The 25,253-nt window shown below is 52.0% G+C and overlaps 5 protein-coding genes and 1 non-coding gene across 6 annotated transcripts; 4 read left to right on the top strand and 2 right to left on the bottom strand.

Moving 5' to 3' along the window:
• The first annotated feature begins 4,707 nt into the window (after positions 1–4,707).
• Positions 4,708–4,780, top strand: Trnaa-agc. The gene has a single exon. It is a non-coding gene; the product is annotated as a tRNA-Ala (tRNA).
• Positions 4,781–5,392: 612 nt separating this feature from the next.
• LOC113147575 lies at positions 5,393–6,420 on the top strand. Its single transcript, XM_026338566.1, has 3 exons — positions 5,393–5,467; positions 5,816–6,079; positions 6,235–6,420. Exons 1-3 carry the CDS (start codon positions 5,393–5,395, stop codon positions 6,418–6,420), a joined length of 525 nt encoding a protein of 174 aa, XP_026194351.1.
• A 1,678-nt stretch (positions 6,421–8,098) lies between these two features.
• On the bottom strand, positions 8,099–12,056 carry LOC34619735. Its single transcript, XM_026338565.1, has 5 exons — positions 10,731–12,056; positions 10,497–10,630; positions 9,741–10,272; positions 9,544–9,615; positions 8,099–9,334 (listed from the first exon to the last, which is right to left on the bottom strand). The coding sequence occupies exons 1-5, from the start codon at positions 12,054–12,056 to the stop codon at positions 8,099–8,101; spliced, it is 3,300 nt and encodes a 1,099-aa protein (XP_026194350.1).
• A 1,293-nt stretch (positions 12,057–13,349) lies between these two features.
• Positions 13,350–16,075, top strand: LOC34619736. The gene is made up of 3 exons (XM_026338564.1): positions 13,350–13,449; positions 13,744–15,271; positions 15,517–16,075. Exons 1-3 carry the CDS (start codon positions 13,350–13,352, stop codon positions 16,073–16,075), a joined length of 2,187 nt encoding a protein of 728 aa, XP_026194349.1.
• A 676-nt stretch (positions 16,076–16,751) lies between these two features.
• On the bottom strand, positions 16,752–17,324 carry LOC34619737 (diamine acetyltransferase). Its single transcript, XM_022733015.1, has one exon. It carries the CDS (start codon positions 17,322–17,324, stop codon positions 16,752–16,754), a length of 573 nt encoding a protein of 190 aa, XP_022588482.1.
• A 3,745-nt stretch (positions 17,325–21,069) lies between these two features.
• On the top strand, positions 21,070–22,949 carry LOC34619738 (exosome complex exonuclease RRP6). Its single transcript, XM_026338562.1, has 5 exons — positions 21,070–21,361; positions 21,545–21,630; positions 21,819–22,100; positions 22,509–22,663; positions 22,847–22,949. Exons 1-5 carry the CDS (start codon positions 21,070–21,072, stop codon positions 22,947–22,949), a joined length of 918 nt encoding a protein of 305 aa, XP_026194347.1.
• The last annotated feature ends 2,304 nt before the right edge of the window (positions 22,950–25,253 follow it).

Here is a 25,253-nt window from a genome sequence, read left to right as displayed (position 1 = left end):
TTTAACGCCCGGAAACCGCAATTAGCCTTTCAACTCATATGCTATTTCCCTAGACTGTGATGATGAGGCTTGGCGCTGGTGGTCCTGAACTAGCACGCGAAAGCAATTCGGGGGCAGATGGGGTTTTAAAATTAATGCTCTTCCTTCATGTTTTTCCACATTACCTCTGCCTACACTGTGGGCTCTTCTTGCACGCTGTGACTGCAACATCTCCAGCTACCAAGGGGCCTGGGGCTGGAGCCGTCGGCACATCCTTTGTTGGATCCTATAGTCAGACCAGCAAATCCCCGTTCGTTATGTTCTATAAGCTCCTATGGATAGTTTGTTTGCAAATGGTGCTTTAGCAAAGTGTAGTTCCGCAGGATAGTCCGGTTCCTTCCAGTCTCACACTCGGGGATCGCCACCAGGGAGGCCCGTAGGGGCTAAATGGATCCACCTCCAAGTTTGGTCCAAGATTCTGCCTATTATTAATCCTTATGCTTTACATGTAACTGCATGGGCGCCGCCCTTTGATGTGGCCCAAATACTGCAAACACGTACCCTCCGCAGACTGCTGCTCTGCATCCTAACGTCCACAGATTGTCCAGAATAGCTTATTTTTTTAGTTTAGTTGTCCTGCAAAACCATCTACTGAAATCCGCCACTTCAAATTACTGTGGGGTGTATAAATGGCAGACAGGTGTAGGGAGCGTTGCACGGCAGGCCCCAGCCATTACCTCAATACCAACACCACCAATATATTCAATGACGTGAAAGGCCCCAAGTGAGAATGGTAGAGGCTGCTGTTTGTCACTTTGACGTAAGGCGAGGCAGGCCTCACCACTAAGCATCGAGGACGACTGGCTGACTGGCCGCTGACACTCGTAACGAGGGCCATCTAGGGTCAACGCTGCAGCACAACACCTTTTCCTGGAATAAATTTGAGACCTGGCAGATCCACCACCATGATCCGTTGAATCTGACTACTAGCCTGAGCCTTCAGAATTCCTTAGAGGGCATATTTGCTTTTCTTTGTTCACGTGCTCGCATCACAAGAGCTACAGCCGCCAGTAGGGTAGACAACAAAGTGTTTCACCTGAACAGAACAGTTCATACATGTTTGAGTGGGTCACTTCTATTTGGCTAGTAGAAGTGCTAATGCCACCTAAGAGGGTCGTTTGTGTTTTTGTGAGCACCTCCCGGATCTTTTGGTCACATCTGAACTCCGAAGTTCAGAGGTGTAGGGCCTGGTTAATATTGCGGCTGGAAGACTCCATTAAAATTTTCCTGTTGTCAAGGGCCATCTACCGGTGCATTAGACGCAATATGGACCTACAGCAGCTGTGTCTTGACTTAAACGAGGCCATGTATCCTGGTGTTTTGGTTTGCAGGGAGGCAAATCCCCTCAGTGTACCAGCTGCGTGTGTGGTTTCCATGATGATAAAAAATGGCTCTCATCACCTATAGACACTTCGAAGCTGTCATCAACTAGGATACGAATCATCAGCCATGCCACAAAAAGCTGCATGTGCTTCGCCAGTTGCTGTCTATGCGCTGCACCGCTACACCGCCACGTGCCAGTAATTGCCCACCTGGCAACATGAGGACGCGATGGCTCTTGTCAACGCGCCACAAGGCTGCACGACGGGTCTGCATGCCACGCCCATTCTCTAAAGAAGAATTTGCACTACAAAAATGGTGTTTGGTGCTAATCTGGCACATAGGCTACTTTGCAATGTAGTAATATGCTTTGCAGTTCATACAAAAATGCTTCTCTTTTCTTGAACGTCGTCGATGGATGGAATCGCAAGAACTAGTATCAATTGAGGCTAGCGTTACCCTGATTGCCAACAACCTCACATGGAAGGCTATCGACCAAGCACAATATTCTTCACGCACCCTATATTTCAGGACGTGCGCAGTCCCGGTGTCGCGGCCGATGCTGTTCACTTTGTCACACCGTGGTACATGCAGTAAATGATCAGAATGCAACGGTACTTTTTCTCTTAACGTTAGCCCGAGTAGAACGGAAGAAAAGCTCATAGCGCGTAGCATTACAGCGAAAGCAGAAGCAGTATTCAAAAGGTTTTGTGAAATCTATGCTTTCATCCTTTTTGGGAGCGGTGCTCCATTTTTGGAAAAAGCGTCTGAATAAGACAGTATTGGTACTATGGATTGTGCACTCCTAGAAGTCCACCTTTTGGGTCTTTTTGCGTTACACTAGTGACTGCAGCAGAAAGGTCCTCGTGAAGACAACGGCATTCCCATTGTACTCGAAATAAGAAACGAGTAAACAAACGAGAAGAGTAATTGGACCTGTCTTCAAGAATGCAGCAAGGCGGTAAGGACAGCCACCCGCGCAGTGTGTGTCTGCAGAAATTACATGTTGCCCCGTCATGAGCTTCTTCAGCCCTTCTAATCAGCACATCGTGTAACCAACACGTTTAGTGAAATGGTCAGTCAGCAAAACCTGCAAAAAATACAGTTGCCTCCATGATAATGATTAATCAGTATTTAGGCATCGTTTTAAATAGCAGGTAGTACCAAAGATATTTTAAATATATGTAGGAACTTTCATGGTCTAATGTGGAGGATTTACCTTGTATTTTCTGCGCATATGTACTGTTGTCCTTTGTATGCATGTTGATCTGCATTAATTTGATGTGATGGGCTAAGCTACACTTACGCACTTCGTATTTCAATATATATATCTAATTGGTCAGTTCTTTACCAAATCTGAGTGAGTGTGTTCATATATCTCATTTGTTAAAAAGTAGCGCTAGTTCGGACACATCAGGACGCAATGCAGTGTGCGTGTGCGCTTGATATCATGTGCATCTTGCTGTGAATGCTCGGGTTGCAGTGAGAGTGCAGCTACACGCACGCTAGTTGTCTCGTTTTCCTTTGATCGGCACGCCGCGGGGCGCGGCAAGGGGAAGGAGGGAGCTATTTTTTTGTAAACTGTACGGCTTTATTAAACTTGTATTGAGCAAATTGTTCTGTGTCTCCCCACCAGGTCCTTGGATGGAAAGTTACAGTCTGCGTCAAGCCGTTAGAACTATAGTCCTCACATGGAATTTTTTCCGTAGTGTGCTACTGATGAAGCGAACTTGCGATTAACGCGAGTGTCGGGTTGATCTGAGGCGCTTCAAGTTGTTCGATTCTGCTGCGTATGGCTTGCCATGCTGAAGTGGAAAACTTTATGTTAGCCCGTAGAGGTAGCTGCTGTTCAGGAAAGAGCAGTGCATTCGGGAGGAGGCTTGCACTGAGATGCATTCGCGATTTGGCGATGTTCATACCGGGCTAAGCTATTCTCGTTACCGCACTTTTTTGCTTCTGTCTTCACTTTAAGTGGCCTCATAAGTGCTCCCTAAATTCTTGTTGGTGCTTAAATCTCATCAGATCCTCAAAATGCACACAAAGGCTAGCGAAAATATCTTAGTTCCTGTTCTTGTGTTGCGTAATCTCCACCAGCACGTATTCTTTGTGATGCAAAAGCGAGACTAATTGCCAGCCAAATGCCACTTGACTCCTTTCAATTTGGTTGGAGCAGCCAGTGGTGGGAGTCATGATTGCAGCTGTCTCCCAAACGCTCTTTGACGTTCGGTTTGCACTTCTTAAAATATAAGCAAAAAGGTCGTTCTCACTCAAGGGGGCCTCTGCGCAGGCCCATACCTCAGTACTAACTGGGCCGTGCACCGCCTAACTTCAGAATTTAGATGAGATCTGGTCCGTTCTACGCAGTGTGAACGCCGGCACTCCTGAGGGGTCTTGTTCGCAGTATGGCTGACTGAGCTGCTCATCAATAGGCCCGCAAAGAATGTGGCCATCCAACAGGTCTACAATTGCTTTCCCGGTTTCTAATATGATGGGTTAAGTCTTCAATTAATTACGTTACTGTAGCTTAGATAGTGGATCTGCTTGAAGGTCAGGAGAGGCTTGCATTGATGCACCTCCGCTGCACCCTGTAACGCTCCCTCTGAGGTACCCGTAGGGAGATATTTTACGCTCAACGAAATGCAGGCTTTCTAATAAAGTACTGAGTCTATTTTAACGGGGCTTCCTGCCACCCTTGCGCCCGTCCCTCAGAGTTCTACACGTGGAGAGAAAAGCCGCTAGGTGAAGTAGCTGTACCACATATGCACTCAGAGCATTCATGGCTATTTACATACAACACCTACTGCCCGAATACACAACGTTGTGCCATTTCGTATCGATCTTTCAGTACTTTGCAATGAATTAGTTACAGGTAAGCCAGTTAGTCGGGTTTTTGGTGATTCTCAGTTGCATAGAATCAGTCTGATAGGGAGTGTTTTAGGGTAGCTCTGCGCCCGCTAGAGTTCCCACATCAGGGAGGAGGGACAGCTAGGGTGCGCGGTGCTGAATTCTCGAAGTTTTCGGAGCAGTCACTGCTGATTGCACTAAGGATGCAGCGGATATGCCACATTGCTTGCAGTGTAGGGAGTGCTTAAGTGCAGCCTATATCTCTGAAAGCATAATGTAAAGTTTCGTTTGGGGCCTCCATCAAGAGACCAGCAGCCATCAAACGTCAAAATGTATGTCACAGCTTCACATGCACACGACTCCTTGATACATATGCATGAATGCACTGTAGCTGGATACGCCTTCTGCGTTCTTAGTAATGGTCACAGCAAAATGCGTCCGGCGCCTTTCAATAAACTGACCTACGGCCGATTAGCTGAAATGCGGCTCGGGCGGTTGGGTCAGGGGCGTCTAGCTCAAATGGTAGAGCGCTCGCTTAGCATGCGAGAGGTAGAGGGATCGATACCCTCGTCGTCCATAGGTACCGCGGTGTTTTGAAGCGTGCACGAGGCTACAAAGTTTTGGTATCTATGTTTTGCGTCGCATAACACTCAAGAAATTACCTTCACGCAAGCTCTTGAGCTGCACAGACACAGGAACGGATAGACACAAAAAATGCATGCACACAAAAACCAACAAGGCCGACACCCTTGGGGCTGTAAGCGTTCATCCCATGCATGTGCACAACAAAACCCCACCGATCCAGGAAAGATCTTATTATTCGGCACCTAGGAGCCCTTCATTTTAGAGTGTAACTCCTCGCTACTCGACCACCATTCTTCTCTTCGGAGTCGCCGTCACTCTTTGGGGTTACTGTTCCTGCTGCGTATTGGAGCAGCTGGTGGTGTAAGCGGGTGCACTATCCTGTTTTTAAGAACAGGAGTACAGAAGATGGCGCTTGCTGCTGCTTCACGGGCCTTCTACGGTACCTGTGGTGGGAGTATCTTCAAGTAAGTTCTATCCCTGTCGCTATTGTTTCCATTCGTTTTCCCTGGTCGCCTTGTTGGGTTAAAAGTACTTACATGGCCGCAATACAGCAGTTTGTAAAGCTTGGTACTGTAGGTGATTGGGTTGGAGGCCCTGAAGTGACATGCAGGGTGTACCACACTTCGAACATGTTCAAAGTGCCACTGCCCCAGATATGCGTTTTACTCAACCGCAGGCCGTTGGTGGACCTTAGAGTCGCTGGCTTGCGCTTCGGCCTCCAGGTGCTTTCAGATTTCCACTGACTGCTGCTGTTTATCTCTGAAAATTTTCCAGCTGCTGCTCAACCTCAACTGGTGTTTCTTCCTACTTGTCTGCGCATCTCCTTCGTATTCTTCGTCATTCGGGCCTGCTCAGCACTCTGTCCTCACTTAGGCCTCCACTTATGTAGTCTCAACTCTGGTGCTGTTCCCAAACACAGCGTCCCTTTCGGCTCCCGGATCAGACCGGAATACTGTTTTATCTTCCGCTGCACCGGTCTAGGTTTCTTTGTCTCTAATTCATGCGCCTTTTCTTGCGCCATACGTAGGCCTCGTCGTTTTCCTTCCTTCCCCCTCGCGCTGTGGCTGGTGCTGCTTTCAGCAGCGTCGCTAGGAGCCATCGCGGAACCTCCAATGTCTCTCAACCCCCAGTTACAACATTAGCTTCCCCCGTGAAGCGCACAACACCGGGACCGTTACCCTCGCCAATGGCTGTGGAGTTCCTTGCACCCCAGAAGATGCTCAGTTTTGCAGTTCAATACCTCCTCTCCTTTCGGTTTTACTTCATGTTCATGGCCCGTACTACTTTCCAGGTGTTAATACATCGCAGATGGATTAGCACACTCCGACAGCTAGCAGCTTTCAACGCACACCGTGCTTCGCTGAGCTACTTTCTTAGGCAGACACGGGGCGGTCTGCACTGTCCAGTGTACGGTTCGTTTCTGTGTGTGCGAGTGTTTGTCTCGAGGGTGTGCGTCCCCTATTGGCCTTCAGCGTCTTTGGAGAAGTGATGAAGATGGTACTGGCGACCATGAGCTCTGGACTGTTCTCCTTCCTCTTCTCGTTTGTCCTTGCCTTTGAGGTCCTGTACTTCTTCCTGCAGTGCTACATCAGCTACACTTTCCTCACAATGTTTTTCACAGTCATGTTCTAATCTGGGAACTGAAGAGTGGGCAAAACGCTTAAATGAGTCTCCCAGTGGGAGCCAGTCAAGCCGTTTCAGCAGTACGCCTTGAGGAGCCAAAGGAGGAACCCGGGGGTCGTATTCAGAGGACCTCGGGGATGCACGGCGTGAAGAGGGCCTTAAGAGCGATATCTGGGGGGGAGGGGGGCACAAAGGTGCTAAGGTGGCACAGCGCATGTGTGTCTTTTGCTCCATTTCTTGTCCATTCATTGGTCTACATTGCGACACCACAGCAGCCGAAGCGCCAATAGCTGTCGTAGCTCCCTCACAACCCTTGCTATTTACGGCCGCTGGGCCCATAAAGGCTGCTTTTTAGGCCGGGGGGAGGGGTCGGGGGATGATTAGGGAAGGCCTTTTGCGTTTTCCCTCTTCATCGTGGCTCCGCAAGTGCCAAAAGAGCACTGCCGGTGACAGTTTGAACGCGGCATGGCCAGCTCATGTTTGAATGCCCTGCCAAAAAGAAAAGTAATAAGAGTCGTCTCGGCGTGCAGCAGGGGGATCCTTAGGAAGAGGGATTTGCAACAGAGTACTTTTTCCTTCGTCTCCACCCATGGTGAAATGCTTCTGTATCTACGTAGTGAAGTTGAGGCGTAGGCGTTTCAAAGATGCAGTCCATGAGCTGGACCACTTCTTCAGAAAGCGTTATTGCCAGAGTTAGTTCTACCTGTAAACTGCCTGTTTGCGGTGGCGAATCCGCAGGGATCCTTCGCAACCGTGGGCCGCTCATGGGCTGTGGGAATCCCTGCTTTGTAGTAGGTTGGCAGCAACCTCAGCTATTTCGCTGCAGTTGCTGCTGCCTCAGATGGTACTAGCGACCCATCGCAACAGGGAATGCACGGGTTAGGCACTGCCACAGTTGCTGCCGCGCTTGCGGGTTGCTGACTGCTGTTGAGCCGCTCGAGGCTGCGATGCAGCGTTTGGCACGTAATGCTTCGAAGCAGGCAGCCAGGGGGGAATACTTCGGTGCCGCACAGGGGAATGCGAAAGCTGGTCTTGTGTTGTTTACACCATGGAAGAGGCAACCCTGCAGGTACCAGTTGGTATCGCTACCGCGAAGAGTTCGTCTCGTGCTACCCAGCGAGAATCAGCAGGGTAGAGGATCCCCACCTTCAGGCGGAGGAACAGCGGCGACCACCCCGGACTACCGTTGCTGCTGTTTTAACTATCACAGTTGCATGTTAGAGCACCCGACTGTACTGTTCCTATGCAGCACCAGCAGGCAAACGATTGTAGGGCCTATTTAGACTTATTCAGATAGGGGACATATGTCCTGATCATCTCTCTCTTCCGTACCAGCAGATGACTGAGGCAACAGGTCTTCCGCACCAGGAAAACAGTGAAGCAGCAGCAAGTTCCCACCAACAAGAAAAGCTTCCAAGCTACTGGGAGCATAGAAGAAGCAAAGCAACACGAAAGATCCCCACTGCAACAAACGCATCAGGGCTACCTAAGGCAGGACCCCAGAAGACCTCGGGGGCCGGTTGCTTGAGAGAGGCTCTGTTGAAATTTGATGGTAGCGGTCCAGTAGGAGCTCCCTGTTTGCAATTTGAACTAGGAAGCGCTCGTGAGAAGGGCACGGCCTAGTTCCAGCACCTCCTAAGACCTACGTATCCCCTCAGAAAATCCAAATGCACCGCCTTTCAGGGGTTCATCTGGTGTCTGAGGGACCCTTGATTCCATCTATGTATCTCCCTGGTTGTAGGAAGGGGTGTGCGAGGAGCTGTTCAGCGCTCCACCTCTGACAAGGGTCTATTTGGAGCATTTTAGCAATGAAGTCAACGAAGACTGAGTCGTTGCAGCGGAGGCGTTGCCGGAGGTTTGTGCGCTTAGGGATGAAGAAACGGATTATGCGGTTGGCGCTGGCTGAAGCGCTGCTGCTCGTGCTTCTGCCTCTGCTGTCGGGGAGTTTTGCGGGTCGTTGTCGCTGCTTCATATAGTCCTGGAGAACGTTGAAAAGAGTGTCTTCTGAGGATCGCAGGGCCATGTTGACGGAGGGTTCATGGAATCCAATCGCGTGCTGGTGCTGCTGTTGCTCTTGGGTTTCTGCAATGCTATCCCTAAACTGGTACAAGTACCCCTCGACGTCAATCAGCTGATGCTTGAGAGGGCTGTTCCTTGCCATGTAGTTCGGAATAGGCCCTACAATTCCCACCATCTTCGCTAAAAGAGAGGGCACAGAGTGGCAACCCAGCAACATATCACCCGTCCACAGTTCGTAAACGATGCAGCCCAAACTCCAGATATCAATCTTCTGACAATACGGCAGCTCCAGCAGCACCTCCGGTGCCCTGTAGCAACGCGATTGCGTATACACCACCAGCTCGTCACTGGTGAAGCAACAATTTCCAAAGTCTATGACCTTCACTCTGAATAAGTCCAGAGCCTGTGGATCAAACCCTGCGGCCGGCCCCACCGCGGATCCATCCAGCTTTTTACTTGCATCCCCGTTGTCGCTGACGCGATGGCTGCTCGAGCACTGCTCTGCTTGCTGTCTGAGCGCGAGTCTGTCTTGTTCCTGTCTGTGTCTCTGAAACTCGGCGAGAGGCTTGGTGAAACACGCGAGGATGTTCTCCGGCTTGAGGTCTCCATGAATGATCTGAAGTGCGTGGATGAACTTTAGGGCGAGGAGCACATCCCTGATAGCCACTTGGATGCGTCCAAGAGTCCAAAAGGAAGGCTCCCTATGCCTCTTTAGGGCTGTGGAGAATGTGTATAGGTCCTCGTCTAGGAGCTCGGTTACCAACACCACATGGCCGCGGAAGTACAGACAGTCGAGCAGACGCAAAAAGCGGAAGGCATCTGGATCGCCGTTCTCTCGCAACAAACGCAGCACTGCAACCTCATCTAGAGACTGATCCAAGTACTCCTTCTCGTTCTTCATCACCTGCATTTTCGTCGCAAGAGCAGAGCATGCTGGTGCTTTGGGCAGCACACCACAAGTAGCGCATGCTGCTGATGCTTTGGGCAGCACACCACATGTGGCGCCTGCGGCTGATTCAGCAGCAACGCGGCAGAGGCAGGAAGAGGGAGGAACGGATCTGCTCCATAAGCACCTACATAACTCGACCCCCTAACCCAACTACAGCAGCTGACCTTGAGACAGACGCGCTCCCCCGTGCATACATCGATGCCTTGCAGACAGCGGGAAAACGCTGCAGCCCCCACCTACAAAGAAGCGCACGCAATCCGAACTAAAACACCACGATATGACCAGATGCACGGCATCCTCCCGTCACAAGAGCAACACCAGTCCGAGCAGCAGAGGCGGCAGCAGCGGCACGCGAAAACACCTCATGTTGAATCCTGTATCGGCCTCCAAGGAGGGCTCCTGATGGCAGCACGAGCTCTCTGTGGGCGTCGCATCCAGTCGTGTTTCTTTTAAAGACGACTTTCAGATTGAAGCAGTCATACACTGCGGAATCGTCGAGCGGGGTCGTCAAGTCGGCAGGGGAGGCCCCACTCTCCTGGGAGCGTCCATGGAACCGACACCGCCTTGGGTAGTCTGGATCTGGAGAGGGGGGGTATGCAGCTAGAGACAAAGCCGCCGCAGCACGAGCTTGTTGAAGCCTCCTGAAGCGCCGTCTGTCGCCTTCGCAGTACGCCTCTTCCCACGTTCTCGCTGCTATGTAGGCCAGCTGCTGCTGCAGCTGCAGCTGTTGCTGTTGTCGCTGCTGCTGCTCCAGCAGGTTTGCGGCATCGGAGGCAGACACCACTTGCTCCTGCATTCCGCAGTCAGCCAATTCGTCCTCGGATGACACGACGCGACTATGCCGTGCTGCTGCAGGTACTGCTGAGGGCTGTCTGCCGTTTCCGAGGCAAGCGCTGCTCAGTTCACGTGTAGAGACACCCGGGGCGCCACTGAACACGCGCTTTTGCAGCGGTTGGTGCTCCTGCTGCTGCTGCTGCTGCAGCTGTTCTTGCCGCCTTTGCTGTAGCAGCAGCACCTCCTCCTCCCGCCGGCCTTCTCTGTGCTCCTGCTGTTTCGCTGCTGGAGACTCCGCGGAGAAGCCTTCAAACGCCCCAACTCCTCCAAACGATGGCGGCGCTCTTTCGGTGACACCGCCGCCAAACGCCGGCGACGAGGGGCGGCTGTTCCCCTTGCTCGTCGTGCTTCCGCTGCCTCTGCTCCTGCTGCTGGAGCTCCTTTCTTCGCGCACGCCAAAGATATCCTGGCTGCTCTCTGCAGCAGCAGCAGCGGAGCCGCGGGAAGGGTGACTCCCGGAAGTCTGCACAGCCGCTGCCGTCGGCAAAGCCTGCTCTTGCTGCTGCCGCCGCTCAGCAGCAGCCGCAGCAGCAGCCATCTCGAGTCTGGCAGCTCTCACGTCAACAGCAGGCTCAACCCCCATCGTGACAAGGGGATGCATGCCAGAGGGGCCTCCCGTTGCCTCCTCCATCAACGAACCGCAGAAGGCTACCAGGAATTCATTTTGAGTGAGCTCCAACGCCGTGTAGCCAACATCGGTATCTTCCGTGTATTCATCCGTTTCGTCGAATTCTGGAATGTAAGCTCCTTCTAGCCAGGCTTGGTATTGGGGGCTGCTTGGGACTGTTGCTCCTGCAGCAGTTGCTGCTGCTGCTGCCGCTGCTGCAGTTGTTGCTGCTGCCGCCGCTGCTGCGCCGAAAGGCGTGCGGCAGCGGATGTCGCCTCTGTACTTGGGGATGAAGCGGGGGGAGCAGGCAGCTGTACCCTGCCCGCAAAGCCTCACGGCTTGCGCTGCTCTCAGAGTGCCTCCCTCCATGGAGAGCAGCCGGGGAGTTGCCAAGGCTTCTTGCACTGCTGCTTCTGCCTCCTGCCGCAACAGCCGCAGCGTCGAGGGGGCGCCTTCACTGGCAGCCTCAGCAGCAGCGCCGCCCTCTGCAGGGTAGATCGGCGAACTCACGCCTTCGGGAGACAAGGAAGGAGGCAGCGGACTGATGCACGTCTCCACGTAGGTCCTCCTACTTCTAGCAGCAGACAGAGTCTCTCTGAGCCTCTCCGTCTCCGAAGACACTCCCTCTATAGCAAGCAGAGACCTTAAAAGACTTTTATGATCCGGAAACCCCATTGGTTCCGTGGCTCCCAGCATCCCCTCAACTACTGAGCGTACAGCCGGACGCAGAGCAGCTCCAGCAGCTACTGCTGCGTCATCGTCGCTCTTGCACTTACTGCTGCTGCTGCTGCTGCTGCTGTTACCAGTGCTGGAGCTGCTGCTTTTCGCGCCGCTGATGGTGAGACTGCTGCTCGCAGTGCTGCTGGGAGCCTGGGCTGAGTCGCATATGCCCTTCAAGTCACACAGCAGCGCACGCAGCGCAGGAAGAAGTTGCTGCTGCTGGTGTGCCTGCTGACGAAGTGCGTTGCTGCTTCCCTGACCAGAAGCATCATCAACGGCCCCCCCGACCGAAAGAACAACCGTTCCCGAGCGCTCATGCCGATGCTGTTGTTGCTGCTGCTGCAGGTGCTCGACGAGACGCAGAAAGTCGCCAATGCGTCTCAGCGATGCTGCTTCAACCGTCGTGCTGCTATGAGCAGCAAGAAGGGCTGCCGTTTCCGATACACCCGCGCCTCCTCGCTCTGCACCGTGGACCTCATGCGGCCTGAGGGGGCAGGGTGAGTTCGACTCGTTCATCCTTTTTCCCGAGTGCTATGGACTGAGCAGTGTCTTGCTTCTGCACACTCAAGTGTGCTCTTGCTGCTGGTTGTTCCGTTGTAGCAGCTGATGCTTGCCAATGTGGACTACTAAGACCACGCGTTGCGTGCTCCTTTATGTGCAGCGAACGCTGCCACGGCGTGAGTTTTGACTCTCAACTGCAAGGGGTGCATCCTCTGCCTTCCCTCCGCTGCTTTGTTTCTTCCCGTGCTCCCGAGGTGATAGCCGGTGCAACGTTGCAGTTGCTGCCTTGCGAAAACTGCTGCGTCTCCCGCCTATTGGATTTCTAGCGTACAGAGCAGGCCGGTGGAAACGGCTGCTGGTGATGCGCCCGAGGCAGCGCTCTGTGTGGGTCCCCTGCGTCTGCAGAGGTCGCAGGGGTTCCGGTATTACTGACCTTGTCTTTTCTAATCTTGGAGTCTTAGGCTGCCGCACACATGCTGTAGAGCAGGTTCGTTCCGCGATTTCCAAGGAGGAGGAGCTTGTCGCGTCGGCAGCGGCGGAACTGCGGCTTGCTTCCGGCAAAAGCCGCGGCGACCGTTATTGCTGCGCCAGAGGAGCCTCTGACAAATGGCAAAAATCAGAAAGGGATAATAAGGCGTCTTTGGCGGTGTGTTGCCGCCGTGGCTGCCTCGCTGTCTTGCTGGGAGGCAGCACGAGAAAGCGTCTGCATCAGCAGCAGCAGCAGCAGTTGCTGCTTGTTGCATGCACGCGCCGGAAGACCCTGCCGCACCCAAAGCGGGAAAAATGCGAATTGTTGCACGGAAGGTCCGTCTTTCCACAATCCCGGATTTCTTTAGGCGCAATTTCCCCCCGTTTCTGGCCCCCTGCCGCAGCATCCCCTGCAGTGTCTGTTTCACGGAGCAGGCCGATTCCCGTGCGTGGCGGCGTTGCCTGCGGCTCGAGGCGAGCGCTGCTAGGGGCTTTTGGGAGCTCCTGCTGCGCGTCTCATGAGCCGAAGACACACAGCAGGAACGCGCGGGTAATACCGGCAGCAACGGGAGAGATTCGGCTTGATGCTGCGCAGCCTTGCTGCGGCTGCTGCAGCCTGGGGGTCAGGCTCTGCTCAGCAGTGCCGCCTTTGCCAGCCGCACCAGCAAGCAGCAAGCGCGCGCATCCTGGAGAGAACGCGACAAGCCCGTGTGGAGGCGACCCCTGCGACCTCACCTGCTGCAACGGCGGCTGTGCTCCGTGAGCCTCGCATGGCTTACGAAGCACTTGCCTTCAGCCGCCCTCTCAAGGTCCAATGTGGAGAAAATCTCGATCGGGGGCATGTGCACTGCATCCGCTGCTGCGGTGGCTGCGGCTGTAGCCGCAGAGAGGCTCCTCTACGAGCGGCTCGACGAACAATCAGCACTCTCTTCAGCCAGGTGTGAGGTGACCTCTGTTCCCCCTCTCCCTGCTTTGCTGCCGCATGCTGTCTTGTCTTGCTGGCTGCTGCTCGCAAGCCCCTGCTTTGAGTGCTGGTGCTGCTGCTGGTGCTGCAGAGCTCCCTGGCTGTAAGTGCCAACGGCGTAACAGCCGACGCGATCTCTCTCCAAGACATGCAGCAGTAAGCCAGAGGCCTACAGACCGTCGTGAGGCTTTTTAGTCTCTCTCTCTCTCTCTATCGCGCGCTGCTTTTAACGGTCTTCCCACTTCCTTCGCTGTCTGCTCTCGTGAGGAGTGCAATGCGAACCACACACCGCCTCGTGCGTTGGCGCATGCCGCTGCTGCAGGCTCCTCGCTGGTCAAATTTTAGAGGCCTTAGAGTACTATGGAATCTCCCCAAGGCGACAGCAGGAGCAGGAGCTCCTCAGCGAGGAGCCGCGTATTGGTTTGCTGCTGCCTGTTTCCCCGATTTCCATTGCCGCGCTTGCTGCTGTTGCTGCGATTGGGGGCGTCGCCGTGCCTCTGCCCTTCCCGGATGCAGCTGTTGCTGCAGAGACGGCAGCAGCAGCGGCTGCTGCTGCAGGTGGAGTGGCGGCAGCGGGGGGAGCAGTCGCAAGGCCCCTTGCCGCAGCTCGAGAAGAAGCAGGGGGAGAGGTCTTCATCACCAGAGCCAACGCTTTCAACAGCAGTCTTCTTGCCACCAGCAAGTCCTTGCGGCTGCTGCAGCAGCAGCTAGCCGAGACAAGGGTGCAGTTGCTGCTCGTGCACCCTGCTCTCGCTGCAGCTGCGCAGTATTTGTGTCACCAGTTAGGCATGCATGCATGCATCTGCAGCGCGAAAGCTCTCACCGCAACGGATGCGTGTTTCTCGCAGCAGCAGCGGGCAGCATCAGCACCAGCTCGGCTGTTCGTGATGCGAGGGCCCCTTTATACGCGAAGTCTCGCGGTTCGCACCAAATGGCTGCCCATTCGCAGCCTCAGGGGAGAATCGACGGAAAATCTGCGAGAGCTGAGAGAGGCGCTTGCTGCTGGAGGCGTTGGCAACAGCGAGAGCAGCAGTGTTAGCAGCAGTGTGAGCAGCAGCGCGAGCGGCAGGGTTAGCGAAAACTCCTACGCCTTGTTGCTAGATGCGAGCCGCTGCTGGGGCATGCCACGGACTGTGATTTTGTCTGCATCAGCATTGCGGCAGCAGCTCCAGCGCAATGCGGAGCAGCTCTTCTCAAAATTACGGCCGGGAGATGCTGCTGTTGTAGCCGCTGCTCCGGAAGCCGTTGTAAAGTCGAAGCTGCTGTTAGCAGTGGTGTTGCCGCTGTTGCGGCGGCGAGCCAGTGTGCTCCTGCTCACCAGGCAGCAGCGAGAGGCGATGCCGCTGCCGCTGCGAGTTGCGCTGCAGCAGCAGCCGGCTGACGCAGCGGCTAAGGCCCTTGCTGCTGAGTTACCAGAAGCGCGGGCTGGTGCAGTGTGGAAGCTGCTGCTGCAGCAGTACAAGCAGGAGCAGCAACAGCAAATCCCTACTACACTTGTGATGGACCTTGAAACTGCCGAGGCGATGCAGGCCCTGTATGAGCGTGCAGCTGCTGCAGCGACAGCTGGCGCAGCAGAGGAGGCAACGTTTGAGGCCCCTTCTCCTGCTGCAGAACTAGCTGCTGCAGCACACCGGATTATCCGTTGCTGTTGCGTCTGCACGGACGAAAGTGACCTTATCTCGCGGATTGAACAGGTGCCCGTTGAGCTCCGCGGTAGCGGCGAAAGCGGCTCTGTCAGTGAGGGCCCCTTCACGTCACAGGCCAGACCAGCAGCGCGTATTGCCGCAGTTGTGAAGTGGTGCGTTGGGCGGAAAGAAGAGGGGAAGACGGCGAGAGTAGAAAGAAGAGGGGAAGACGGCGAGAGTAGAAAGAAGAGGGGAAGACGGCGAGAGTAGAAAGACGAGGGGAAGACGGCGAGAGTAGAAAGAAGAGGGGAAGACGGCGAGAGTAGAAAGACGAGGGGAAGACGGCGAGAACACGCGCGCTGCACCAGTGGCACCCAGCAGCGAAACCTTGTTGCCTTGTGTCTGTTTGCTGCTGCAGGTTGCAGCGGTTGCTGCCAGCTACTGCGGAGGTGCAGCACGCGTTTTCTGTCGCCGAAGTGGGCGTCGTAGCCTTCCAGAAGGAGAAGGGTCTCGCTACAGAGGCAGCCGAGCAAGCCTCCTACCTCGCGAAAGAGGCAGCTGCAGCAGCAGAGGCGGAAGAGGGGGTGTTTGTAGGGCACCAGATGCCGGGGACAAAGGCGGAGGTGGGCGACGGCGGCGTGCTGCTGTTCAGCAGCAATTGCAGCAGCAGCGGCTACTTTGGACGCCGTGTGGCTACAGCCGAGGCTTTCGGATCTCCGAAAGGCCAATTTAATTCGTTTTTCCGCTCTGCCATTTTGGGCGAAGTAGGCCCCTCGGGGGAGATCCGAGTTCAGGGGAGCGCATTCAGCGCAGAGCCGCATGTGCAGCGGCCGCTGCAACAACGGCTGCAGCAGTGGCAGTGGGGTCTTCCTCGAATGGAGCGCCTTATCGAGGGGTACGTACACAAGGTCCCCATAACCGGGAGAGAATGGGGAAATTACCACGCAAAGAAGAGACACTGGAGGCGCATCTTCTAGGCGGCCCCGTAGGAAAAAAACCGCCCCTGTCTTCTGCTACCACTGCGCGCTGCCTATCCCTCTCCCCTGACATATGCGACGTTGCAAACACTCTGTTTTATGGACTCATTTCCACTCGCGCGCAAGCGGCTACTTGGAGTGTGCCATATATCGCGCCCGGACAGCTAGTTGTGCGCCGCGATAAACTAGCTGCAAAAACTAGCGACCACTTTTCGATAACACTAGTTTGATCACCTTGGACCCTTTTCGAGCGTTGACTTCCGTATCATGGGGTGCCGTTGCGATCGAAAGTAAGGGGCTGCAGCACCCACCCCCTGCAATCAGCTCGCACCAGCGAGGCTCCGGCGTCAGCGATGGCTCTCTGATTAGGGAGTAGTCTTCAAGCAAGAGATCAGGTTGTACCGGTGGTGAACTGCTAGGCCATGATATCTACGATCTAGTTCTCGCAATGTGGGTGATTTCGTGCCTGCCTTTTTTCCTAGCGCTGGAGCCAACTGGTTACTCAGCCGAGGTAGCAATAGTGATCAATTCGCTCATCGAGACCGAAGTCTGCTGTATAATGATGGAACCCAGTCTTGCAGACAAAGGTTTCAGTGTACAGCGCCAGGGGCGACTGCACAAGGCCTGCGTGCCACAGCTCCACCAGAGGCTCTTCGAGGCTGCCTTGATAGGGCCCTTAGTGCAGTACCCCTTCTTGTTTGTGCTGTAAACGAAGGGTTTCGGTGCTGACAGGCTCGAATCCAAGTTTAGTGTAAATATGTTTGGCATCTGCCTTCTCCACAGTGAGATCTACTCTGCCTAATTGCAGCTGTTCCTTAGCTAGACGCAGGACGGCCTGGCACATGGCAGTGGCTATGCCCTTTCCCCTGAACTCTGGCGACACCACCACACGCTCCAGACGCCCGTCTGCCGCACGCCCTAAATGCGGAAGTATGTACAGCTCGCAAAATCCGCAGAGCTCCCCTTCTTTTCCCTGTCCTTCGCATGCAGCCGTAGGTGCGGCAACTGTGTAGCAGCAAAAGGGGATGTAGGTCGGCTGCTTCAGCAGCTGCTCCAAGTCTTCCTCTCCCAGCTCCAGCTGGCAACGACTTACCAGAGGCAACAACATACGAACTGCGGGATAGTCTGCTGCAGTCATCCTTCTCAAGACGTACTGCCCCTCCTTCCCAGTGAGGGAGACGGCCTGCGGCTCAAGGGAGGCCCTCTGCAACCAGTGGCAAGGAATCGTCCCTGATGCACCCGGTGTCATTGCTGCTACTGACAAAGACGGCTTTGCAAGTTCCTTGTTCTTGCTGCTGCTTGCTAAGCTGTTATTGATACTCTGTCTGGTGGCTTTGCTGACGCTGCGAACACCACAGGCTGTTGTCTAGACCACCATTTCCGGACGGTCATGCAGCTTTGGAAGCCTGGATGCGCATGCGGCGATGCTACAGGGGTTGAAGAGGACAGGTGAGGCCGGAGGCATGCACGACTGGGGTCGACCACTGGCCCGGAACAAAGAGAGGCAAGCACAGCACACACAGTCGTATTGAGAGCTTGTACACTTGAAGCATGAGTAAAAAGAATCATGAGATTAAAAGGACAGAAATAGATCTATGCGGAGATTGAGTCCTCTGTCGACTGCATGCAGCCAGGATTGCTGTATCGCAACTGCGAGCAAGCTTCCACCTTCTAACTTGTATTCGCAATTCATGATATCTTACCTTTGAATTTCTGCTCCATTTGACGATTAATAATGCATCTTCCTTTGTAACATTGGGAAATTGTGAAAAGGTTAATCGGGCTTTCTGCTTATGTGGTGTGTATAACTCCATATCTGACTTCTGCTCAACAGCTGCAGTGACACCACTGGCTCTCAGCAGATTTGGCTCATTATCTGAATGATACAAAGCCATTACTGCAAAAGGGCGACAGAGAGCAGCATCACAGGGGGAGGAAGTCAACGGGCAAACAATACCCAGAGCAGGAATGGCTTTGTCCCACTTTTTGTCTCTAAAATCACCCGAATCACTTCCGCATGTAAAGATGAGCTCGTTTGAATCCACTATTCAAGCGAGCATATTTGGAAGCAGTGGATGCAACAGATGACCGGCGACGCGTTTCACCAGATTGAACTTGCAGAACAAGTGTGCAACAGGCCAGGAATCGATGCGATTCACCTTTTCATGAATCTCGGTAACCTTAGAGTGCTCAGCTTGGTTCGACGTATGGCTAAAGTAGGACAGACGCGTGAATAGGAAGTGCTTTCAGCAGGTTGCTGGATGCTGCATTGCTATTTTCTCTTCCTAGTGCAGCGAATGATGGAAGCAAAAACTGAAGGCCTCACAAGGCAAGGTCAGGGCTAACTTCAGGCCATACAAAATCTTTTCTTCAGAAGCCCTCTTTGAAACTAAAAGCCGTAGTCTACCAAATTACATGGGGTACGTTTGAAAGAATTAGCCTAGTTGATGTGTTGTTCGAATATGAGAGTTGCTGCAGAGTATGGGCTGCCCGAACCATCAAGATGAACGCTGGAAAGCCTCTACGAAGTGCTACGCTCGCATGTGGCCACGCATAGCAACTAAATGCAGTGGCACACACAGGGAGACAATTAGTCCAACATCCAGCATAAATATTAAAGCACAGTTACTAGATATTCCCTCAAATAAGCTCCCAACTCTCCCCACCCTCGCCTCTTAGGGTTTTCACAATGAAGGAGAGGTAGGGTGCAGCAATGCGGGCCCTCTGAGCACTCCTTTGCATTCATTCTCAGTTAAACATAGCGACCTAAAGCGCATAACGCTGATCTCTTTTGCGTTGGGTCAATTCTACTCCGCAACGAATATTGTATGCGAACGTCCTAGCCAGAAAGTCAAATTGTTTTTATGTCTTAACTAAAAATAACTATGGTAGCGAAGTGCACCTAAGTGTAGTTTGGTTAACCATGACGGGAGCTCGGCGTGTTCGGCGGGTGCGGCAAAGCGCACGCTAGTTGTCCTTTACCCTGATGCCAGGACCACGTGGGTTGGGAAAAAAGAGGATGATCCTGTGGATGATCCTGTAGCGAAAACCCTTAACTTGGTTTTTAGGAAAAAGCAATTAAGATTTTGGGAGCAAAGGGACAAAAGAGGGAGCAGCTTCTTTAAAGGGGATCGATGCTAGCGTCCAAAATACGTTGGTTAGGGTTTTGGGGATATAGGATCTTTTTCCGGAGGTTTTCACAGGGGGGTACATATTTGAATAGAGTCAGGGATAGTACCCTTATTCGACGTGCATGAAGCATGCTATTGGACGGCTGTACCGTACAGCAAAGCAGATCATCTTCAGTGCTCTAGGGAAACTCCTGTGTCGACGCGATATTTTCAGGTATAATTATATGTATGGCGCAACCTACGGGTCTTCACATTTGTACTGCACAAAAAGCATCACTTTCTCGCACTGTTGTCATGCATGTATTTTGATGAGGAGCGTAGGGAGAAGGCCTTCGCTACAGTGCACTGCCAAGCGGAGTTGTTCGGTTGGGTACTCGAAAAGCAGTAAACCAGCCCCAATACAAATAAGAAAAGTGCTTAATGAAACACATTTAGGCCCACAGCACGAACGTCAGAATCGGGGTTCCTTATTTTCGCTGCTTTCGTTGGAAGGCCGCATCTGCGCTTCGCCAGTTGATGAAGGGAAATTGCGAGCGATAAGCTTTTTGTTGGGGCTCCTACAAATGTACAACTGTATGGACAGGGCCATTTGGAGAAAATCCGCCAACAGGTTCCCCATGATATTATCTTCACCTATTTTCACACCTAAAACAAAGGGTCTACCACCAGTCAGTCAAATAGAGAAGAGAGTAACGGGAAAATTAAGTAGGAGAGGTTATGGGGAGGGCTCCTATGTGGCTTTCATGAAATGCTCCAATCTCTTCAGCTTCTAGAAGCCAATAACATCCGATCCACTGGTTTCTGTCACATAGCCTTCATGCCCTTTTAGTATCAAAGGCGGCTTCCCAGCACGTGGTCAAGCCAACCGGCTTAGCACCGAACCCCTTCGGCAGTTGCGAGACTCAGGCTCCGGGTCTGCTTCAATATTTTCCCGGCTTGCTGTAATTCACTACCTCTCCTGCAGTAGATATGTTGGCAACGTTCATTGTATAGTCCGATTGTTTTCGGATACTTATAGTTTTAATGCCGAGGAGCGTCAAAATGGAATGCGCCCGGGTGACGCTTGTAAAAGCGGTCTTATTTAATGCGGGAGCGACATTTGTATAAGGCTGCACAAAATACTAGTGCAACAGAGGGCACATTTAGTGGTACTGGACTGGCCTGGAAACTTCCCTCAGTCCTTCCTTTGACTGTGGCTGTCGTGCTGTCGTGGGTAGCCGCACCGTTGGGCTGAATGACTTGAGGGAGAGAGCTATCATATGCGCCAGCTGGTCCTTGAGAGAGTGCGCGAGGCGTTATACTACGTCATCAAGAACACTTGGGTTTGCAGGGCAACAAGTGAGGGGGAATGCTTGACTTCATTCCAATATACTACAAAAGGGACGAGAGGGACACCAGGTACTGGTAGTGCCTCTGACAGGTGCTTGTGTAAGGAAACAACTATTGTCAGAAACGTATTGTGATTTGGTTTTGAGCGGTTACTGCAGACAGTTGTTGCCCCTTTTAATGGTCTGGCTCGCAGTTACGCAGTGACCTGCTGTTGCCCTGAAACTGCTCCCCCCTCCACTTCTTTCTTGAGACTACGAAGGGCTAACTAGAGGATCATAAAGTAAGATAAGCCGACTATTATCGTAGAATTTGGCTTCAAGGTTCCTTGAGAGCGGTTAAAAGTCAATCTGCGGAGCGGGTAGGTGGTGACCCTCTCTGTTGCGGTATGATAACCCTGGCAGGCCAGCGGTCTGTCCGTTGGCCCCCTCAGGCGGGAAAAGTTCGGGAATCCAAACCTAAAGTCCATTAAAATAGTAGCTAATTTTCATCTTTGTTTTTTAATAGATTTTTCATTTCGCTTATTCTGATGTCGCAATGGAGGGCTCTCGCGCCTTGCTTGAGAGCCTTTGGGCTGCAGTGGTAGACCACGCGTTTGACAGGGACTATTCAGTTTTGAATGGCAAAGAAAGAGCCTTCATACTAAATTTTTCCCTCAACTTTTGTCCTCCGGAGAAAAGGGGAGGCCTCTGCTTTCACCCGGTTGACGCGCAGACAAGGCACTTAGTCAAGCACATTTCCTATGAAGCGTTCTTGCAGTTAGAAGGAAGAAAACTTCTTCAGAACCCCTACAGAAAGGAAATTCTAAAGACTCCTCTGCTTCTCCCTGGTGATCCATTGACTTAGAGGAGTCAATATAGCCCTTAGTTCCTCCTGCAAGATTGCCAGCCCCCATGTTCGTGGGCTCTGAACAGTACCTTCTTCAATACGAGCTTGTGCGGCATCGCATGAGCCTTTGTCAAGCACACATTTGCGGGTTTATTTCAAGGTGTCATCTGGTCTCACTTATCAGGCCCTGGACACCCGAACTCGTACCCGGATGTGGAAGGCTATGCGCTCGTGGACACTTTCCCCAAGCTTTCTGCTATGGTACAGGAAGTAATAGACAGTATGTATGGCCCTCTATCTTCTCCTCAAGTTCCGCTTCTCAATAAGCTTCTGCTCGCATTCGACCGAAAGATGGATCCCTTACAATGCTTACAGCCAGTGCCGTACACCCTAACCTCGGGCTCCCGCAGCTGTATAAGCTTTATGCTGCCCTGTGCAGCCGCGTTTCTTTCCTGTAGGCAGCCTCTTCAAAAACGCGTTTGAAGGCTCAATCAATTTCAGATGATGCATTCGGTTTGTTGTTAGGTCAATACTCCGCGGTGGCGATGGATGTGGAGCACCACAACGTTTACTCTTTCAGGGGTTTCACGTGCCTTGTTCAGCTCAGCACTCCTTGCCACAATTACGTCATAGACCCCCTAAATATGTTTTCACAAATGCACATTCTAAATCGAATCACTGTAAATGCTAACATCATCAAGGTCATTCACAACGCGGAAATGGACGTCATCTGGCTCCAGGTGATAAATGCAGCATTTCTACCAAACCGTCTAGTTGCCTGTGCTCAACACTAGCAAGCTTCTGCTAGTGGTGTCCATATTTAACTGGCAGCACAAGGAAAACGCAGCAATCACTTTTTCTTCCATTCCTGCAGTAAACGCATTTATGGCTGCTGTGGGGTGTAACACCCGAGTTCTTGGCAAGAACGCATTGTTCTCCAGTGTTTAGACTTGAGCACCACAATATTGCCGCCACTTCGTTTGCACACGAGATTCAAAATGATACATTCTTGCATTCTTTCATCTAATTCTTTCTCCGTTCTCCTTCTCCGTTCTCCTTCTCCGCGTGGTTTCCTTTGCTTACTGGAATTTAAATGGTTCTCCCCCTCGTGACACCTTAAAAGCTTGTGTGTGTACTCTGCCGTGCAGAGGGACTTTGGAGTGCATATTGTGAATGCATTTGACACTGGCAAAGCTGCAAAGGCTTTGAGACTTCCTGGAGGCCACTCCCTGAGAAATGTTCTACACAAAATTTACGGGGTTTCCAAAAATGTTGAATTAAGCTCCACTGACTGGAGTAAACGGTATGCTGCTATTAGCTTTATGCACAGGCACAGGTTCCCTCCTTGTTTCCTCTAGCCCTCTTATCTGCCTGCCCCTTCCACCTCTCGGCCTCACGCTCAGCTTCGTGTAACAGCCTGTCTTTTTATTCGGAAGCATTGACCAAACATCAGTGATACCCTCCTCTCACTGTTGGCTCTGTGCAGCACTAGTGTCATTGAGATGATGCAGCTCCAGACACAATATTTATGGGGGCACATAAGCGTGTCTCCAGCTATTGATAATGCGGTTTTTCATTCAGGCCTCTAACAGATGAGATGTTGCACTATGCAGTTACCGATGTCAGGTATTTACTCCGTCTTTACCATTATTTTGGCCAGCAGCTTAAAAGGTGAGAAACTTTTGGAAGGGCTGGTGTTCTTCAGCGTAAACAACAGTAATCCATTTGCCTAGTTGTTGCTATGGACCTGTCGGTCTCCAGAAAAGCAGCTAGCGTCTCATATTAGGGTACACACGTATATATACTCGCACGCAAACAGGAAGAAAGGCTATTAACGTTGCTGAATACGCCCTAAAATGATAGACACTTGCCCAGGTTCTCTAGCATGAGGATGAAGCCACTAGTTGTGCATCCGCATGCACGTTAAAAGCGTGCTTGCTGTATTTAATTACTTGGCATGCTTTTCGTTATCGACTGTCCTTTTGTTCACCTGGACGCACAGGCACTCGATGACATCGGTACGTTCATGCTGCTCTCCACGCTGCTTCCACACTTGCACACATTCTGTTTGCTTCAGTTCCCCCACCAAATTCTTTAAATGCTCCTTACTCAGTTCCTTTGTCTCATCACTGTGGCGTTGATGGCTCAAATCCGTATATGCCCGTTTTTCGCCCTGGTATCTCTGGTTTCAGGCGGGGGGTAGTGCCACAGATGAGTACATTCAAGCCACGCGAAGAATTTTTCTGCAGCAGTACAACGTACCTTCCTACAGTCTCGAAAAACACGCACAGGTTATTGTCAGACAGTTCCCGCCTGCCTGTCGGGGACCCGGCATTGAGCTCCTCGTAAGCTTCCCAGTAGTTATGGCTCAGTGCTCATACATGTATTCTGTGCATCGAACGTGTCTGTATCTAAAAGTATGTCGATCTAGGCTTACAATAGAGCGGAATATTCAGGTTTGCTTTTATTTGTCAGGCACTTTTCTGTCATCTTGCCTCAGTTGCAAAACGCACGATGCTCACTCAGACACACAACAAAGGTTCCTTTGGCTTCTGAGGCTCTCAGTTTGCTCCCTGATCTACAAGCGTGGGACTGCGTTGATGACTGCCGAATTGTGACTGTGCACACTTCACCTCTACAGGATAGATCCTCCTTTATAATCTTTGTGCGCTTGCGATGGGAACTCAGCGGGTCTTGCTCGCCTGGAGGGATATTCGTTCTCGCTTCATGGACGTCTCACGGCACGCTCTGCTGCCTGAATCGCGCATCCCTTATGCCATTATGATGGTAGAACAAAAAACACGCCTGTATTCCTTTCAAGTGCCTACACATAGCTTAACACAGATTAGACTGAGGAATGCTGAGATTGAAAGGTGCCCTGGCTGTTGCTATTTCTGCTTTCGCCGCAGGCAATAGGACCAAAGCAAGCAGTGAACATCCGTCTCCACGACAACCACACTATCAATTCTATTTTGAACCAGGAGCTTAAATATTGCCTCCATGTACATCGCACATTTAAAGGCGAGGGCTTCGCGATACGCCCCCTCCGGCTTATTCTCCAACAGTGTCTTTCATCCTCAGAGAGCGTTCAAGACGAAGAAACTTGATCCAAATGGCTCTAGGAAGACTTGCTAGCTGCTTGACGAAGAGAAGAATTACCAGCCTCGGATATTGTTGTAATTTAGCGCGAGCGTATGTTTGCATTGTTTGGCTAGGTGAAATCACCTTTTTTTGTAGACGCAGAAAACCAGTGCATTTTGGCTCATCACCTCTTCATTAGTCCTGTAGCTGTTTTGGTAGGCATCGGCATCTGGTGCAAAGGACGAAGCGAAGCAGCTTAAGGGCATTAACGTCGTTCCACCTTTTTCGCAGTTAGTTCGTGCATCAATCGGCTTAGTGTCATAAGGCCCTGCTTTTTATTGCCGCCATTCTCCTTCATTTTTTTTCCTGCCATCAGCTGCTGACGAAATACCTTCCCGCTGAGTCAGGCCTTTTTTCGTAAACATAAGTTTCGAGAGGAATCGCATAGCAAGGAAAATTACATATTGCTCAAAAGGAACGTAGTGTTTCAGTGACCCCTGAATAGGGCCAGTTACTTATAGCTACATACATGCATGCAGAGTTCGGATAAATTTTAAAAAGCATGCAAATATAACCAGATGTATCCATACTCACCAATGATCTCTCTTATGAAGAGCTCTGTACAGCCAACCTGACAAGTCTTCTGGCTTGGACAGGCCTGGAATACTCTTAAAATCGAATCCAGAGGTAAAGAAAAGTGTTGGGGAGTGACCCTGTGTTGCGAAATTTCGAGGCTAGTTATCCTATTCGAATAGGGAGTGTGAATTGCTTTATCAGTTTTTCTTAACTATGAGGACATTTCGCTACAGGTG

This window comes from Cyclospora cayetanensis, unplaced genomic scaffold (genome assembly GCF_002999335.1).
Source record: "Cyclospora cayetanensis isolate NF1_C8 unplaced genomic scaffold, CcayRef3 CcayRef3_contig_278, whole genome shotgun sequence".
In the NCBI taxonomy this organism is placed as follows: Eukaryota; Apicomplexa; class Conoidasida; order Eucoccidiorida; family Eimeriidae; genus Cyclospora; species Cyclospora cayetanensis.
Note: the sequence above shows the minus strand (reverse complement) of the source record. Positions and strands in the feature narration are given on the sequence as shown.